Consider the following 18,301-nt stretch of genomic DNA (forward strand, 5'->3'; position numbering starts at 1 on the left):
ATGCAGATAAATGGACTTATTCAGTGAGGACAGAGAAAATAAAGAAAGAGAACAGGGAGGGGAGGTTGTAGGTGTGTGTGCTGGAGAGAAGGAAAAATTAGGCTCAGAGAGAGGGTTATACACATACACTCTGTTGTGAAAGTAGATGTGTTGGAGAGATAGGACAGGCACAGAATGAGGAGGATTTTTCTTTGCCTGATAGAGGAGACAAGCTGAGTGACAGGTGAAGTATCTTGCTAAAGTGGTGGTGGGTGACTGGGAGCAGACACAGACACACACACACACACACACACACACACACACACACACACACACAAAGAGCCAAGATGTTATTTGCTTTTGGGGCTTTTGTTTCAGTCCCTAATTACATTACTGACACGTAAAGAAATTCAGAAACTAATTTGTAGGCTTGTGTGCCGATAGCTGGTTCCATTTCCACTTGTTATTTCAACTCATTATTCACCTTATACCATTTCGGCTGACTACCTTTTTCCAGAGCTTTCCAACCACACAGCAGACAGATGGATGCTAAATCAATTCAGTCAACAGAATGAATGAACACCAGAAAAAGACAATGTCAGGTGTTTGTGAACACCAGACTAATATCTGAGACAGCAGCGACTTGGAAGGAGACAGAGTCCTCGAGCAGGTGTTAGTGGGTGACTGGAGAAAGATTGAGGACATTCACAAAGGAGGATATTCCAATTCAATACCTAAAACCATCCTATTAAAGATCTGACTCGAAGCTTTGTGTTTTAGTTATTATTACTTTAGCATTTGTTGAAAGCTAAATACTGTAGATTCAATTAGGGATTTGAAAGGATTCAGATTTAATCAGAAGATTCAATATTGGATTCAAATTTGATAAAATGAGATATAAGTCTAGTCCGATTTGTTTCTCATCAAATATTAGCATTTCCTTGCTTTGACACAGGCACAGATATAAACATACACCCTCCAGCTCATCCACGCTCAGCATACTTACTGCACGAATGTCTTGTCCTGGAGTGGTGTGTCGTTGATTTGGACGATACACTCATCTTCTTGGAAGATGTTCTCTCTTTTGGAGCGACTGTTTTCCTCGATGCCTTTAATATGAAGGCCCAGGGTCCTTGCAACACACACAGTGTAGAGTGAATATGAAATCATGGAGGTAAACACATATACTATTACATGCCAACACTTGAATTTTTTTATGCTTTTCTAGGAGTCAACATTGCCATCTGCCTTTCCTAATGAATATCATATTGATTACAAGTGGATGTGGTGGGAGGTGAGCGTGTAGCTGTATTTGCAAAACATGTGTACATCCGTGTGTGTGTATGTGTGGTTACCGTCCACTGAGAGAGGAGCAGTAGGGGATCACATGGATACCCAGGGGCCCCCGGTCACTTTGAAACTCCACTGTCTTCGTAAGGGTGCTGTCAAAAAAAAACAAAAAAAAACATACTGTCAAATAAACATACAAAGCTATCTTTAAAAGATACTGAAATGAAGATGTACATAAAGTGTTGCAGACAATCATAAAATCACTGAGTAATACAGTTATACAAAGCTGCACACACACACGCACACACACACGCACGCACTCACGCACGCACGCACTCACGCACTCACGCACGCACACACACACTTACACTTCCAACCTTTTTATGTGCAAACTCTTCAAAAACCATTTGCATTTTCCTCCGGGCTACATAGATAAGGATACAAATTAGCTTACAGGTAGTCCTGCTAAACATCAGAACTATGTGTGTGTGTGTGTGTGTGTGTGTGTGTGTGTGTGTGTGTGTGTGTGTGTGTGTGTGTGTGTGTGTGTGACTGGGATGCAGGTCGCTACTTCACCCTTCATCTACCTGCTTCTCAACCACCCAATCTAGCTGGTGGACAAAAGAAGAGAACCGGAGATAAAAGAGAGGGACAGATAGAGGGGCAGATAGAGATGAAACAGAATGAGCTTCTCTAATAATCTCTGCAGAGGCTTGAACTGTGGCTTTTAAAAGCAGATAAACACGGACAATACTACTAAAGATAAACAGGAAGAGGGCTGCTTTTGATATTGGATGGCTAAGAGAGGGGACCTGTATGATGGGGGTATAGTAGAAGAAGATCCCAGGGGATGACAATCCCTGACCTCATGTTTAGCAGTACTTATACACGTACGGACATTCCTACGTACATTCCTATCATCAGTGTGTGTAAGTTCAGTGCAGATTGAGAAGTGAGGGCAAAAACCATGCTTTGAGTCTCAAGTCATGTGTTTTACACTTTTTGCGACCTAAAAACCTTCATCTCAAATGTAGCATAATTTTTGTCACAAATTTTGTCACACAAATGCAACCAAGTCATCATAATTTTTTGTCATCTGTGTACAGCTATGCAGTGTTGTCTGATAAAGCTGCAACATTTTGTTTTTAACAATTATAACAGCATAGCTAATAACATGGAAGTTTTTAATGGAAAGGTTTTATGCACACAGCTATTTAGCTAAATATCAATGTATGTATTTTTGAAAGGAAGATTAATTGTAGGGTTGCTAAGTCGATCCCCAGCTCAACCCTAATTGCTCTTGATGTGTGTATGGAAAAACTGTAAATTCTTTTTGGACAATAGTCTCTGTCAAATTAATGTTGCCATGTAATGAGCAATGAGAACTCCAGAAAAATGTGTTAACAGACTTTTGAAATGAAAGCTCTGACTTCAAAGAGTTAAATGAAGTGAAAACACTCGCATTGACTAAGAGACTGTCTCCAACTTTTCCGAGGAAAATCAACTACTTTCAAAAGTTTTTCCTTAATCAATAGTTTTGATTTTCAGTGAAAGCGACATCTGCTTCATTTTGCCACTAATTTCTACAAACTTTCAAAAAAGAAGCAAACATGCAACTTTCACAGAAATTTTCACCCAACTTAAAAAGTCTGAGTTAAAAAACGGTAAACAAGTCTGAGAACAAAAGGAGTCAAGTTCAAGGTTTATGTGCTTCCTATACGTACGCAAGCTCAAGAACTAGCTGGGATCATTATAACAAACTCCTCAGTCACTGTCACCCTGCTCTCGTTAACCTCTGCCAGGGTCACACACATACTGTACACACACATTCACACGCACACACATCCAATTTGCATTCTTATTGCTACATCTATTGCATGGTCACAAACACCATCAGTCACATTCCTCTAAATTGAATTCACAGGTACACACATGCATCAAATTTACTTCTATTAGGGAACACAGTTACATCTAAATTACACATGTGCACAACCCATGAATTGCACAGACACACACACACACACACGAAAACAATCATGCACACTCTTTGAATTTACTCTCAGTGATGGTTAAATCAAGCCAGGACAGGATACACACTCACTCACACAGGTACAAAGCTAGTCCTGAATGATGTATATGTATTCACACAGTGTTTGGTACAAACAAAAACACACATACACACACAGCTTCAGCCTATTTACATTTATATAAAAACAAATGGCAGCACAAACAAGCTCATCAGAGGCAGCCTTAGCTTGTTAGCGCAGCATGCTAATATGCAGAATAGCTCCATTTTAGTATCCCACTGATACAAACACAAACAAACAGTCATTCCACTGGGGGGGGAGAGAGAGAGAACGAGACAAGGGACAGTGGGACGGATGAAAAGAGCAACGAGGAGTGAGACAGATGGAGCTCCCACTCTTGGTTGACTTCCTCTACATCAACTGAGGCCGAGTGCCTAACCATCTCGCGGCCAGGACTCGCTGAAAATGTGCCCTCGCTCACTCACCGTGGCTTTATCAACCGCCAACCATCTGTTACCATGGCAAACTATCTGTGAGAGCCGTGCCTCCATTGTATCACAGTGCTGTCAAGACACCACTGTACTGTAAAATGCTGAAATATCACCATCTGTCACGCCAGCCAAGTCCTTTCCTGAGCACCCATGATTGTTATTTTTAAAAGAACAATTTTCCAATCGGGGAATCCGTCGGCTGTAGAGGACGTTGCAGAATTATCTATACTCTCGTCACGGGCTTGCTGGACGAGACAGGTGAAGGGCTGATGGGCTGATGGGCTCATTGTTGCCATGGTAACTGTGTGACTGACAGCCTGGAGAAATGAAGATAAAACTCCCATCGCGCCAGAGGTCTGCAAGTGATGTGCCCAAAAACAAAGGTGGAGGATGCCACGGTGAGATGCCTGTGCACGCCCACATTCAGTAAACTCATTCGCCTGTACACACTGGGGTTTTATTCTTAGCTCGCAGGTCAAATAACATCAACAGAAACATCTACAAAATTCTTTACTATAGCTGAAGGGATCTTCAGCTATAGTAAAGAGTAATCTGCCATACAAATAAGTTGCCTCATTGTCATAAGGCGAATTATAACAACTTTCAAAATAATTATATAAACACTATTCCTCAATCAACCATAGGAGCGAAAGGGTAGAGGAATCCCCTTCAACTACGGTTCAAAACTCACCTGTGTTCCAGCCCATAACGATAAGAGACAGTATCTAACCCACCACGTAATGACACACACACACACACACACACACACACACACACACACACACACACACACATAAACGCACACTGACACAAACACACGCACACTGACACAAACACACAGAAGCTTACACACACCCATGAGACTGTTTAATCCAGTCAGAGCATCAGGCTGTCAAACAAAGACTGGAGTGTTAATCCTAGTCTCCATCACTGCACCATACTATATAGCTATGAGCTGTCTAAAGCCACAAGGACATCAACAAATGCACACACACCTGCAAACACACTCTTACCTGAAGTTAACCTGGCTCATTTTGGCAGGAGGGTCGTCTGGGCACAGTCGGTCCAAAGCTCCTTTCAGTACATGGTTGACTCTCTGTAAAAAGAAAAGAAAAAAAAAAAAAAATACACACAAACAAACCCATTCAGTCAACATATTGCACTGATAAACTGTCACTTTCCTATCACTACCCTAATACACTAAACAACCAGTAGTCAGCAAATATGAGGAGGCCTGCTGCCTATTAGCAAAACAATCTAACATCGCCATCAATCACCTTTGCAGACAGCGAAGAGAGAACGACCGCCGGACGCTTCGCCTCCTACCACGCGCCACTGTCCTTCCTTCACTCTGTGTATATATACACTTCTATCTATCTACCTCTCCCTCTCCCTCCCCCCATCCCTGCCCTACGTTAGGCAAGGCTCTATTTTTAAGTCGGTAAAATTAACAACCCTGGGGCAAACAAGCAAAAAAGAAGAGCGAGAGCGCAATGTAGGAAGAAAGACAGAAAACAACGTCAAACTGTTGCGAGACGCTCAAACACACTCCAGGGGTTGGGAGAGAGAAACTACCCCAAATCACTAAAGACAAGAGGGGTGCAATTAGGTCCTTCTGCCTTGTCACTTTCATTGTGTCAGCAGTACTAATGGCTAAAAAGATCCCGCCCACCAGCCCGCTCCTTAGCAACGCCCCCACCACACCCAACTCCCCAGTGGACCCGCTGTCACACACTGACTAAATATATGCTTTATAACACGCACACACACACCCCAACGCATACATTTCCTGCAAATATTACCTCTACATATCGACTCTGCAGAGCTGCAAACATAAAAACAGTGTATTTATGAATACACAGACACATAGGCTGCCTGCACAAATAGTGACCCACTTATCTGGGCAGTGTGAGATTACCCCACAATAGAGCGCATGTGTGTGCGGGGGCAGAAAAATGAGCTGGAGGCTCCATTGTGGCTGTGCATCTTCCTGCAACGCCATTAGCTAACACACAAACGCAACACAGGCTTCTCCTCCTACAGTACATACACACAGAGTAAGGTACTGACACATCCTTCGGGAACACAAGGTTGGCAGGAGTGCAGCTGAACACATGTATACACACCTCAAAAACATGCTTGCACTTGCTGTACATCCAGTTTTACAAGAGTTGTACCGTGAAACTGAAATACGGTAATACACACGCGCGGTGCAATAACATAAAAACCCTTGTATGTCTGGTTCACTACAAGTATAGAACATGTATTGTGTAAGACATGGCATGTGGGGATGTACACACACATACTCATCCACGCACACGCAAGCACACACACACACACACACACACACACACACACACACAAACCTGCCTTTGTTTGATGCTTTAAAATTAAGGGATCATGCCATAATACCCAGTGTGAACCTAATCCCTGATTGAGAGCACTCCTGTTTGTGTAGACATAAAAACAGCAGCTCTCCTCTTTGGAAGCCCCGCTGTGCTCAACCAATCAGCTTGGCGCACTCACTGCTTGTATCTCAACACACTAACCTTACAATGATCACATACAGTTGATCACATTTGTAGCATTGTATATAAATGTGTTATTAGTGTGCTATCATAAAAATACACTGACACTTATTTTTCTCTTTACTATCATTATTACTATTATTATTATTATGGATGTCTCATCCACTCACTACTAGCAACAGTACAGCAACCAGTGTGACTCACGTTACTACTACCAGCAATAACAGTACTGCTAGCATGACTACTACTGCTACTGCTGTTACTATTACAAGTAGTGACAAGTAGTATTACAAGTAGTGACAAGTAGTGCTATATGTGTCTAAGGTTTTGTATCAAACCTTAATACTTGCTCTGTATTTTCTGAAATGTCTATAGCACCGAGAATAAAAAAACTTACAAATGTCGAGACCTGGCATTGCATGTCTGGTCAGATTTATAGTCTTGTTTACTTATTTAGCTCTTATGTGAAAATAAAAATTTAAAGAAATCGAAATTGCGACTATTTCATTTAGGAAAAGTTCTTGTGCGACTGTTTATATTTAAACAACGTGTCACATTTGAGAACCCTGGGTGTAGTATTGTTTTGGCACGGTAGTGGAACTAGAACCTGTGTATTACACTGGCTCTGGTGTCAAATGGCACTTCAATTTTTACCTGTGCTTGCACATCAACTGACACTTCAACTTCTGTCAGTGCTTAACTCTGTGAGCCTACAGCTGCCACTTTAACTTCCTTAAGCGCTTCAACTTAAACTACATATCAATACATTTCAAAAGCTCCCAAGAACCAAGATTTTAAATGTTTCAACTGCAATTTCTTAGAACAAGTGAGTTCATCTAAATCATCCTCAGAAATAATGGTTTGCGGTTGTTTTGTTTTATATAATCTATTTCCTTCACTGAGTGATCTGATTGTGGCAGGCTTTGTGGTCCCAGGATGAATGCTCAAAAAAATTTGTGAAACCTGTCTGAAAATCTGTCTAAGCACAACTAACAGGTTGTCTGCTCTGTTATTGTGTTGCGCACTGTCATCCATGTTTTTGTGTTTTGGGTGCCGTTTGTAGTTTTAGGTGTGTGTGAGTGACAGGGCGGTGTGCAGGCATACGAGAGATGAAGTGTTTGTGTGTGTGTTGTCAGATGGATGAGTAATGAGGTGTGTTTTGCTATTGTGTATTTCCTCTGAGTGCCGTAGTCATCTGCTACACGTCAGGCGGCTGGGAAATAGCGTGTCTGTGTATGTGTGCGTGTAGAAAAAAAAGTGTGTACTGTATATGTATATGCACTGCAGGATCGCAGCTTCAGTCTACTAGCCAGTGCTAACTGACCCTCGTCGTATCCATCACATCAACTGACTGCCATGGTCACACTTTCACATTCGTGCTCTTAGAAAACGCAATCTTAAACACGCAATGCGGTGCAGTCTTTCAGGGACATGCACACAGGTACGCACAATATCCAGCTGCTAGCATGAAAAACAGTCACTGTACAGACCGAGACAGAAAAGCAGTAGAATTTTGTTTATTTAGTTAAGGTGTCGGTTTTTCATATCACAGCTGAAGGACACATCAACACTGGACAGATTGTGACACATTCAAGTCCGACTTTCTGCTGTGTTAACATGTGCTGCATCACTGCACCTTCAGGTGTTGAAAATCAGCCAGGAATGTGGGAAGCACATCGAGGGAGCATGAGAGAAAGAGCGGACGAAGAAACATGACGAGGATGAGAAAAGAATTCAGCAGCTACTGCTGTTAGTGGGTAATATTAAACGTCTCATTTATTAGCTTTGAACATGGCAGGAAGTCCAAATCAATTTAAGGGCCGACTGCACGTTTAGCACTGCTCAGCCCTTTTTGAATTTCATTAGCTCTTCTGATAAAGAGAGAAAGAAAGACTAAGACAGCTATGTGCATAGACTGCATGTGAGTCAAAGACAGAGAGAAGTGGGCCAACCTTGGCCTTCACCATAGCAGGCAGTAAAATCAATTAAAGGGGCAGGCCACATATTTATCACTGTAGAGCCTTAATTACACTTTATCTAGCTTTCAATACCTCCTCCAAGACAAAAAGGGGCACAAGTGTGTGCGTTACTTGAGAGTGTTTAAGTGTGTGTTTGCATGAGTAAGTGAGTGTGTGGAGGTTTGCAGAGGAGCGGTACAGTGGATGAGCAAGAATGAAGTGATAGTGTATTGATCTATGGAAGTCCATCAGGCCTAGGACTCAATATGCCCAAGAGCTGTGACGGCCTCCTTGCCTTTTACACACACATAAAGACACACGTTTGGAAACTCACACACTACAGGGTTACAAACATCCTTTGTTCTCCTCTGTGCACTGCCTCTGCCATATGTGGATTATACACTTGATTGTTCAGTTTACTGTGCTTGTAAACCAAAAAATTATCACTTGCAGAATGACCATTGATTTTTAAATTGCAAATCTCGTGACAGTTAAAGAAGTGTAACATTTTGCTCTGAATGAGCAAGGGTTAAGGTTCATGGTGACTGTTGAAAGTTTTTTTAGATAATATCACGTTGATGTGGAGAAGAAGGGTGGAAATTTTTTCCGACAGGTAGGAGAGCATGTAATCCTTCAACTAAAGGATCGCAAGGCAGGCAGCATGGTAAATACTCAAATTTGATTCATGGGTTTTACGTGTGAAGTTTAATACAATCAATTAATTTACATGCTTTTTAATCATTCTAATTATATATGCATATTAAGAGGGTTCTGTAAGATTATGAAATGATTAAGGTGCTCTGGAAGTTGATAAATGCTAAATAAATAAATAAATAAATAAATAAATAACTAAATAGGAGCATGTCTTTTAAAACATTGTAGACACAAAAACAGTGAGATACCAACTCGTATAAGTGAGCTAAAGCAACTGCCTGGGTTTAAGGCTGCGCAGGTCCCAAGCAGGGCTTCATCTGTCATCATCATCAGCTGAGGGATGCAGCTTTTTGTAAACAGTTTTAAGGACATTTTAAATCATCTATAACGAGCCTGTTCACTCCAGCCTGGCTGTGCTGTTTGAAGGGTATGAGGCCTGACGTCCTTTGGACGGGAAATATGGGCTTTGTCATTGTGTTAACTCGCCGCCCGCTGATGCCTGGGTTCAGCTTAGTCACGGCTGTGTCGAACACAGCAGGGGTAAACAACAGGACTCCCTCTCTCCACCTGAGTCTCCCCCTCTCACACACACACACACACACACACACACACACACACACACACACACACACACACACACACACACACACACACACACACACACACACACACACACACACACACACACACACACACACACACACACACACACACACACACACACACACACACACACACACAGCAGTGTGACCTCACATACACAATCACCCACACAGGGACAAGAAAAGGCAGCAAACAAAGATCTTCTTAATGGCGGCCTGTTTGGAAAAGAAGAAGAGCACTTGAAAAGCCGACCCTTTCAAAGTACAGCCTGAGGCGTGAGCTGGACCACAAGAAGAATATTCACTGGGTTTTCCCTGTCTTCAATGAGGGAATGGCACATAGCAGAGACATAACGGAAACTGCAGTTTGTTCACCTTTCTGTTATTTACTTACATTCTTTTTATATTTTTCATTTCTTTTCCATTTTCTATTGGTTTGGTTAGGACAGTTTGCTTCTCCGGAACAACTAGGAATTTAGTCAGTGGAGAATTTGAACATTTGAACAGATTTTTGCTGAAACACGTTACCTCTTTCCCTCTTCTTTTCCTCAAAAAGAAATAAAATAGGGGAGGAAATCAGTGTCTTCTTTTTCAAATAACATAAAATGGCATAAAAATCTTTAATCGGCTTCCAACTAATAGCACAAATTAGTTTCATTGAAAAATACTATCACACTGATTTTTCTGTTTTTCCTGTCCTTCCTCCCATAATTTTATGCCACTGTGACACTGTGCTCACCAGTTCAAGAGATCCGTTACTTTGGTCATCAGGTGTTGGTGTGGCTGTCTTCTCATGAGGCGGGGCTAAAACAGAGTCACTGCTGCTCCTCACCAACAGAGGTGTATCTGGGACAAGAAAGATAAGAGTCAGAGACAGAGAGACAGAGGGGATGCTGGATGCCAGGCATTTGCGCCTGCAATTTTCTTGTATTTTCCACACTGTTAAAAACAAATGAAAAGATATTTGATTTCTGACACTCAAAACAGGATCATCGCAGGAGATGGAGAGAGAAGAAGGGAGGAGGCAAGACAGGGAAACAGATCTTTTTTGGCAGTACAAGAAAATGGAGAGGGTGACATGAATTGTTTAAAATGAAGATTACTCCACTGTCACTGCATGATGAGAAAAAAATCACTGTAAGCCCTTTTCAAGAGCTCAAATTCATTTTAGCATGACACAGGTCCGGAGAGAGGACCACCAACAACCCATCCTTCCAGCAATACACCCAAACCCCACACCCACCCACTGTTGTACATTTTCAAATGACCAGCTGTTGCCTCCACGCCCCCATACGCACACACATTCACACACACTTACCCACAGCCCAGAGGATATGGGAGAGGGAGAGGTAACGTGGATGTCTGAATCCACAATAAAAAAAAATAATAATAAAAAAAAAAAATCAAAAGAATCTAATCTGGACCTTTGTGGTGCCTCTTGTTTTTAATATCCACCCCAAAGGGAGCAGACTGGTATTTGTGGAAGAAAAACCCATAGCAGGGTGTTTTCAAATTTAACTCAGCAGAGGAGAAAATGAAGACAGGGGAGTGAAAAAGCAAGAGTGTTAGACTGACAAAAAGAGAGAGGGAGAGAGCCAAGAGATACTGAAAGAGAAAGAGGGAGGGAGGGACGAAAACCTTGAAAACCAAGAGATGGGAGGGCAAACAAAATTCTCTTTCCTGTAATCATTCTCTCTTTGGAGGGTCAGTGACAGGTTCCTGGTCTAATGTGGTCAGAATAGAGAGAGCATAGGAGGAGAACAAGTAGGAAAGAGGGAATTGGCAGGGGTCACGGTGTGTTTTTGAGTGTGTGTGTTTGCGGTTTGTGATTGTGGACTGATGAAAAATGGTCAATCCAACCATCTCAGACACGCATAGACATATCCCTTTTTGCCTCAAACATACCGAGCCGCATGTTCAGTCATCCCATGATGTGTTCAGGTTTGTCTAGTCATTTTTATCTATTATCAGAAATCCAATTTTTCTGGGATTTTTTTCTCTAGCTTTCAGTATCTGAAATTTTTTTAATTGAGGAAATCAACACAATGTGGTCTAATTTATTCTGTTTAGAAAAGAAAACTTTGTTGAAATGTTTGAAAGAAACTACACAAAAAACAGTATGATTTGCAGTAATGAAATTTGCTTTGATTTAAGACAGAAACATTTTTTTTTTTTTTTTTTTAAAAAGGCATATTCTCAGAGCAGACACACAAGGCATCAGAAAATTGCACCCGACAGCGCTCCAACTTCTCAATGGCTTCTGTTTTCTCCGTCTGTTAATCTTGTATCCATCTAAAATAGGTCAAACACTTTCTGCAGATACTTTTCAACCATTTTAAATTAGTCTTCAGACTGAACACAAAGTGAATTTTTAGAGGTATTCATTGAAACCCTGTAATCTAGTAAAGCACTATTTCTACTTCTTTACATTTTCCAGACTCACACATGGTACAACTTTAGTTTTTAAGGGCCACGGATAGAAAGCAGTAAAACTTAATAGATGGTTCTTTGCTCTGCCTCCTGTACCCACCTGTCTGGTGCATCCATGGAAAGTGAATTTGGATAAAAATAGATGCACACAGTGAACAGAAAGCATGTATCAGGTTTTAAAAAGGTGAATGCTAGCACAGTACACACTTGCAAATTTGTTTTGAGCCAGGTCTGGTAAGGTGATACTTTTCCCACCATATGGAAAAAAAGCTGACACCTGCTCTTTTTATTGTGTCACCAAAATAACTTTACTAGTTGGACAGCTGGACTTACTAAGAGCACTTTTAAAGACCGGATTTTACAAATACTGAATGATGAATTGTACGCAATGACTTATTTCCAAAATAGCAATAATGGGTTTTCCAAATGAGCTCCACACATAAGCTACATCGCATCACTTTTTGACACCACACACACACACACACACACACACACACACACACACACACACACACACACACACACACACACAGACACTTATACTTATCCACAATGTCAGTGATGCCACTTTTTGACCAAGGCCGCTCCATGGTCACAGTCAGGGTCCATTACCCAGTGGTCAGCCCCATAAATCCTCCTCCAATTATCCATCAGAGTCAAATCTGCCTCCATCCATCCTCCCACCACTCAGGCCCAGCCATGTGAAGGAACCTGAGGGTCACTAGCTTTGACCTCTGACCTGAAGTGACCTCTGTAGGGTCAAGCAGTGTCACTGAGGGCTAGGGATATTGATGAGACTGACAGTTGGAACTCCCTCAGGTCAGCCCCTGTTTGGACGATCATAAACGACATTGCCTCAGAGGAGTTACTAATCAAAGGTGACTGGGCTGGGCGACGAGGGCTTTAATATTGGGCTAGTGCATTTATAAAACATACCTTGCTCCGCTGTTTACACGTCTAAAAAAATAGTAGCATGTATCCGCATCCCAATCTAGCGACCCAGGGATGAATCGTAGCAGCGTCACATTTCACAAATGACTGTCGCTCACATACTACATATAAACTTGTTAGTCTTACAGAGCTCTTGAATACTCCTGCATTAGTTGTAAGTATGGTGTTTGTTTTAATAAGTGAAACGTGCCACAAAGAACACGAAAAGAATTTATCTCATGCTGTCAAATCGCAGCTTGCATGTTGCAAATTTGATGATACGGGCCCGTGGTGAAAAATCCCCACTACAATGAGGGGGTAATTTGAACAAAAAATTAATTTTAAATCATAAATACAGCCAGTGGCTGCACTAATGTGTCTATACTTCTCTACCATATCAATATGAGTTCAGGTTGACTATGGGACCTCTCTCCTTCTTAATTAACTAATGTAGCTATAGTAAATACCACAGCCCGCAGGTTTCATTTTATCAGAGTATGGATTAAATGGCAAAATGTGTTTTATGGAAAAATTAAACTTTTATAAGGATCAGGGATGGCACAGGCCATCTTGTTTTCAAATAAATCCTACCTGATTCTATTTAGTTCAATTAGTAACTTCATTCATAGCCTATACCTTTATTGACAAGTGTAGCAGTTTATTGTGCTACTACATTATTTATAACAAATCCAAATGACATTTCAAAGAATGTCTATGATCAAGTTTTGTAAAATATCGACTATAAAAGTCAATATGTATAAAATGATCACTGCACAGCCTTGTCGAGTCTTTGGACTTCCAACTTCAACAAGTTAAATCAAAACTCTGGTCCCCTCTTATGTAGAGTAGTATCTCCAAGATCAGAGCACCTTTAATTGCTTGTGTTCATAAATCTCTATGATGTTTACTGAAACTAATGCAATGACATATGACACTGGGTTTGATAGTTCTTCTGTTTGTGCAAGTTTGTAGCACAAGACATTACCTTGGAAGAGATTATATCTCGTGGAACAAGCTACCTAAGGCTTCGAAGTCTTAAGGTCTGAGTTATTACTTATGAAAACCTACTCATTAGAAACACTTCTAATGAAGACAGAATGGGATAGGTTTTTTAGATTCTAAAAAATTAATTATTACACATCAACAGTGAGGAAATCATTTACATTAAATGATATGTTATTGAATTTAAAAGCACTGTTTGATCAAATTGCTTCTGATCTAAAACAGGTACATGCATTCGATCAAATGACTGAAATAGAATCAAAACCCTCTGTAGAAGTTATTGAGAGAGACTTGGTCTAAAACTCAGTCTTAAATCAGCAGTGTTGCATCTATAGCCCTCTGGAGCTGAACATCATTCATGCCCCCTGTGCAATTGGAGCACAGTTTTCATTTATTTTAAGATCACAGACATTTTCTGACTTTAACATGCAGTCTCCTGCCAGAAGGGTGGAGAAGAGGTGGAAGCACTAAACTTCTAGATGTAATTTAGGTTAGCTAATTTAACAGAACTGTGCACCCACAACCACAAGGTAGCCTGCAACTTTAAATAACCCCACCCACCGAACTCATCTCAGTGACCACTTCAATACAGAAAAAAAACAAAAAAAACAAACAAATCGTTACACATTGAAAAACACTCAATTTATCTTCTTCACTTATCTTTCCCTTGATATTTTTGTAAATGTGAAGACCTGAAGAGGCCTTGTGCACTTTGCCAGTCCCGTGTTTATCTGCCTCTGACTCTCCATCTGTGGCTCTGCCTAACGAGGCTGCTTATGCAATTCTGGGAACAGTGGTTTATTTTAAGAATTTCCTCTTGTTTTCAGTTCTGTGAAAGTTCTGTGATTCTGCAGTGCTAGTTCACTGCCAGGGCAGGATGAAAACAAGGATGCATCATGTTTCTGGCTGAATGTTGTGACTGTGTGTGTGTGTGTGTGTGTGTGTGTGTGTGTGTGTGTGTGTGTGTGTGTGTGTGTGTGTGTGTGTGTGAATATACTGTATGTGTGTCTGGGTACACACATTAATCAGAGCGTGTGCCTTTGTTTTCCTTTGAGTTTGCATGTGCAAGCATGCGTGTATGGTGTGTCTGCTATATGTACATTCGTTACCAACAGAGACTGTGCTTTGCTTCTGTGTGTATTTATATTTGTGAGTGTCTGTGTGTGTTTTCATGCCATGGGCCATGGTGGTCTTTCTCTTTCTCTGGCAATCGATATAGCAGCTCAGGCTCAGGCTGCTCATGGGATGATGCGATAAGGACCTCTTCCTAGAAGTGTGTGTGTGTGTGTGTGTGTGTGTGTGTGTGTGTGTGTGTGTGTGTGTGTGTGTGAGTGAGTGTGTGTGTGTGTGTGTGTGTGTGTGTGTGTGTGTGCGCGTGTCAGTTTAGCAGCAGATCAATGCGGGTCTAATCATCCCACTGGGGCAGTGTGAAGTCCCATCACCCTGTTCAAACAAGCGGCCCAACTTGACACACAAACACTTTGATGCCTGACTGATTACTGAATTACTTCTTGTCCTGTCAGCCACCACTCAGTGTGACTATATGCACACTATAACCTGATTATTGTGAATAATCAGATTAAGGTAATAGCATTCACATGGTTTGCAGTAACCTCATTTTCCCCAGTAACCCCGGTTTACATGATTTTTTGATGAATGGGTTAACGTCTGAAAGGATGTGTTGTAGCATACATGAGCCATGCATCCCACAGCTGCTAGCCACACTGCATCTACATCACTTTTGTTGGCACATGAGCACAATATAGTAATAGTAATACAGTTAAAAAGGTTATGTTTAATCGGGTTTTGACTGTAATAACCAAATTAAAGTATTTCCATATATGACAGCTACAGTACAATATTCTGCCAGCCTGCATTGCCTTTATGTAATCTTGTTTATCCCTGTAGACAGTGGGCTGTTTTTGATTGGTTTTTACTCCCTTCCACTAATGCCATTGCCAATGCCTCACTACATGTTTGAGTTTGCCACATTCTGTCATTTGCAGGACAACTTAGGCTACTTAGAAATCGTTGGGCATGTTAGTTTTACTATACATGCTTTAGGGAAACAAAAAGTTTTATGCAAATTAAAAATTATGAAATTGACCAAAGCTTTTTAGCAGTTTTTTTTTTTCTTTTGTATATGAATGGATAGAGGAGGAGTGTCAGTGTTACAGGAATACATGATTCTTTTTTTAAAAGGGACATTCTGTGCTTTAATAATGTCAAAAAAGTATTGATAGTGTAAAACAAATGATCAAATTTTTGATGTATTTTGTCTTTTCTATTGCTTTTTCTGTTTTCCATTGGTGAGGAAATGGTTTGGAGTTTTTGCCATCAGGGTTCCCATCTTGCTTTGGGTGAAGTTAGCTGTAGGATACCCCTGCGGTGCTTCTGTTTTACCCCTATATTTCTTTACATTTTGGTAAATCTGCACCGTGGAAAGTCATCCTGAATTAATAATTCCTGTGTGCACTGTACAAACAACAATCAAACACATTACTTTTGATACTGAAAAATAAGTCTTCATTAGTTAATTATCAGGCAAGATCTGAAGCTGTAAGGAGCACCTTTTTTATATAATTTCAAAGGGAATTAATGGACGTTTGTCAGTGATGGACACAGCCGAAACTGCTAGCACTGGAAAGAGTAAGTCGTGGTAATTCAACCATTCTGTGTATGAACTGTGCTTTATGGTTTGACTGGGAAGAAGAAGGGGTTCATCAGGTTATAAGGGCAAAATTATTAGCATGCATGAATGCTATCAGTACAAGATAATGGTAAGGAAGATTTTAAAAGAAAATATATAAGGCTACATATTGTATCTTCACATTTTCTGCACTACAAAAATCTTGATTCTGGTAAATTCAGCATCTCTCTTCCAGGTCAGACTGTCTACATCTCATCACTTTCTCCCAAGCTCCAATAAATTATGTTATTATAAATGGTCCGCATACTAGTTGTGATGTAACACCTAGTTAACAACCATCTTGTTACAGCAAAGGCGAGAGCAAACACAAACAGACACATGCTCCCCTAAGTCCTTCCTTGCAGTGGATGGGTGACAGCTTTGGCTGTGTTGGGTTGTTTAACCTGCATGATGGGGTTCTTTTATCATATTGTGTGTACGTGAGCGTGCAAATGTCTGGATGACAAAAGCAGGCCTTATTGCATTGTCTGGCTTTTTATGAGGGGCGTCACAGGGTCACGTCATAACTAAGTTAGTCAGGGTTCAACAGGGCTGGAGAGCACGTTGGGGGTGGGTGGTTGGAACAGGTTGGAACGGGTGTGTGTGTGTGTGTGTGTGTGTGGGGGGGGGCTGGAATTAGTCCATTCATGCTCAGCTGGACCCTTGGCATGCTAACAGGCTACAGTGCTAATCTAGTTAGAGGTGGAAGCCATGCAGAGACTGGGAGAGCAGGGCAGGATGCAAGGGTGGGGATACAGGAGGGATCTGGTGGGAGCGGGGGGTGATGGGTCAGTGTCTTGGGGGCCGGGTGGTGAGCCTGTGGATGGCAGCTGGTTGAAGCTGAATAGTAGAGTAGGCGAGACATGGCTGGCTGGAGTGGAAAAGGGGCAGATAATGGGGAACAGGGCAAAAGTGGGCAGAGGGAGAGCAATGGCAAAGGGCAGGTGTGTGTATGTATGCGTGTATGGGGGTGTCACACTGTTTCTCTATAGCCAACAGATGGAGAAGGTAAAAATGAAAGGGGTAACAGGGTGGCCCAGTGATTAGACAGACCCTTGTTAAATCAGATCCAGGCTCATTTAATCCTTTATCTTGTCCTATATCTTTCAATTGTTCTCTTACCATTCATAAACGAATCAATGCAAGGCACTGGAATAGAAAAGAATGACATGCACAGAAAAAAATCATGCTGTGGATTATTTACAATAAAATGTATCTATAACCAGAACAGACTGAAGCCCAGACAGATAGATTTCCCCAGAGGCTCCCTTAGGCTTCTGACTGACTAATCCAGTGATGATGTTTCCCTCCGGAGAGGCACCGTGACCCACTAACTTGTTCAATCTATTTCCTGACTGCAAAAAAAGTAAAAATGCCATTCTTGGCTCATTTAAAAGCTGCATTTTTATATCATCATCTGCACATACACTGTTTGTCAAACTGTCATTCTAGCTTATCTTTTAGTTTCTGCTCCGTTGAATTGACCTTGATCAAATTATTGAACCACTAACAACCTTTTTTTTTTACCCTAACCTCTTACTTCAGAAGCAAACAGAATTTCCCTGCAGAGGTTTAGCAGACAAAGAAGATCAATACATAATTTCTGACTGCGACAATTATTATAAAACATGAAGGACAAGGGAATATTTGTTACGTATATTCAGTCATTGTGGCATGACTGTGAACACACTGTGTAAACAAAACTGCCTGACATTCGGATT

General features: G+C 41.2%; 1 protein-coding gene across 5 annotated transcripts in view; it reads right to left on the reverse strand.

The window, feature by feature from the left end:
- The window catches only part of pard3ba (par-3 family cell polarity regulator beta a), a 154,107-nt gene that overhangs the window by 104,373 nt on the left and 31,433 nt on the right, over window positions 1-18,301 (reverse strand). For all 5 annotated transcript variants that reach the window (XM_040142248.1, XM_040142247.1, XM_040142249.1 and 2 more), the window contains exons 4-7: window positions 10,269-10,375; window positions 4,801-4,883; window positions 1,335-1,421; window positions 986-1,111 (exon numbers count right to left, since the gene is read on the reverse strand). In XM_040142248.1, the coding sequence (XP_039998182.1) occupies window positions 986-1,111; window positions 1,335-1,421; window positions 4,801-4,883; window positions 10,269-10,375 (403 nt within the window). The remainder of the gene's footprint in view (window positions 1-985; window positions 1,112-1,334; window positions 1,422-4,800; window positions 4,884-10,268; window positions 10,376-18,301) is intronic.

The sequence above is a fragment of the Xiphias gladius genome, chromosome 13 (assembly GCF_016859285.1).
Source record: "Xiphias gladius isolate SHS-SW01 ecotype Sanya breed wild chromosome 13, ASM1685928v1, whole genome shotgun sequence".
Taxonomy (NCBI): Eukaryota; Metazoa; Chordata; class Actinopteri; order Istiophoriformes; family Xiphiidae; genus Xiphias; species Xiphias gladius.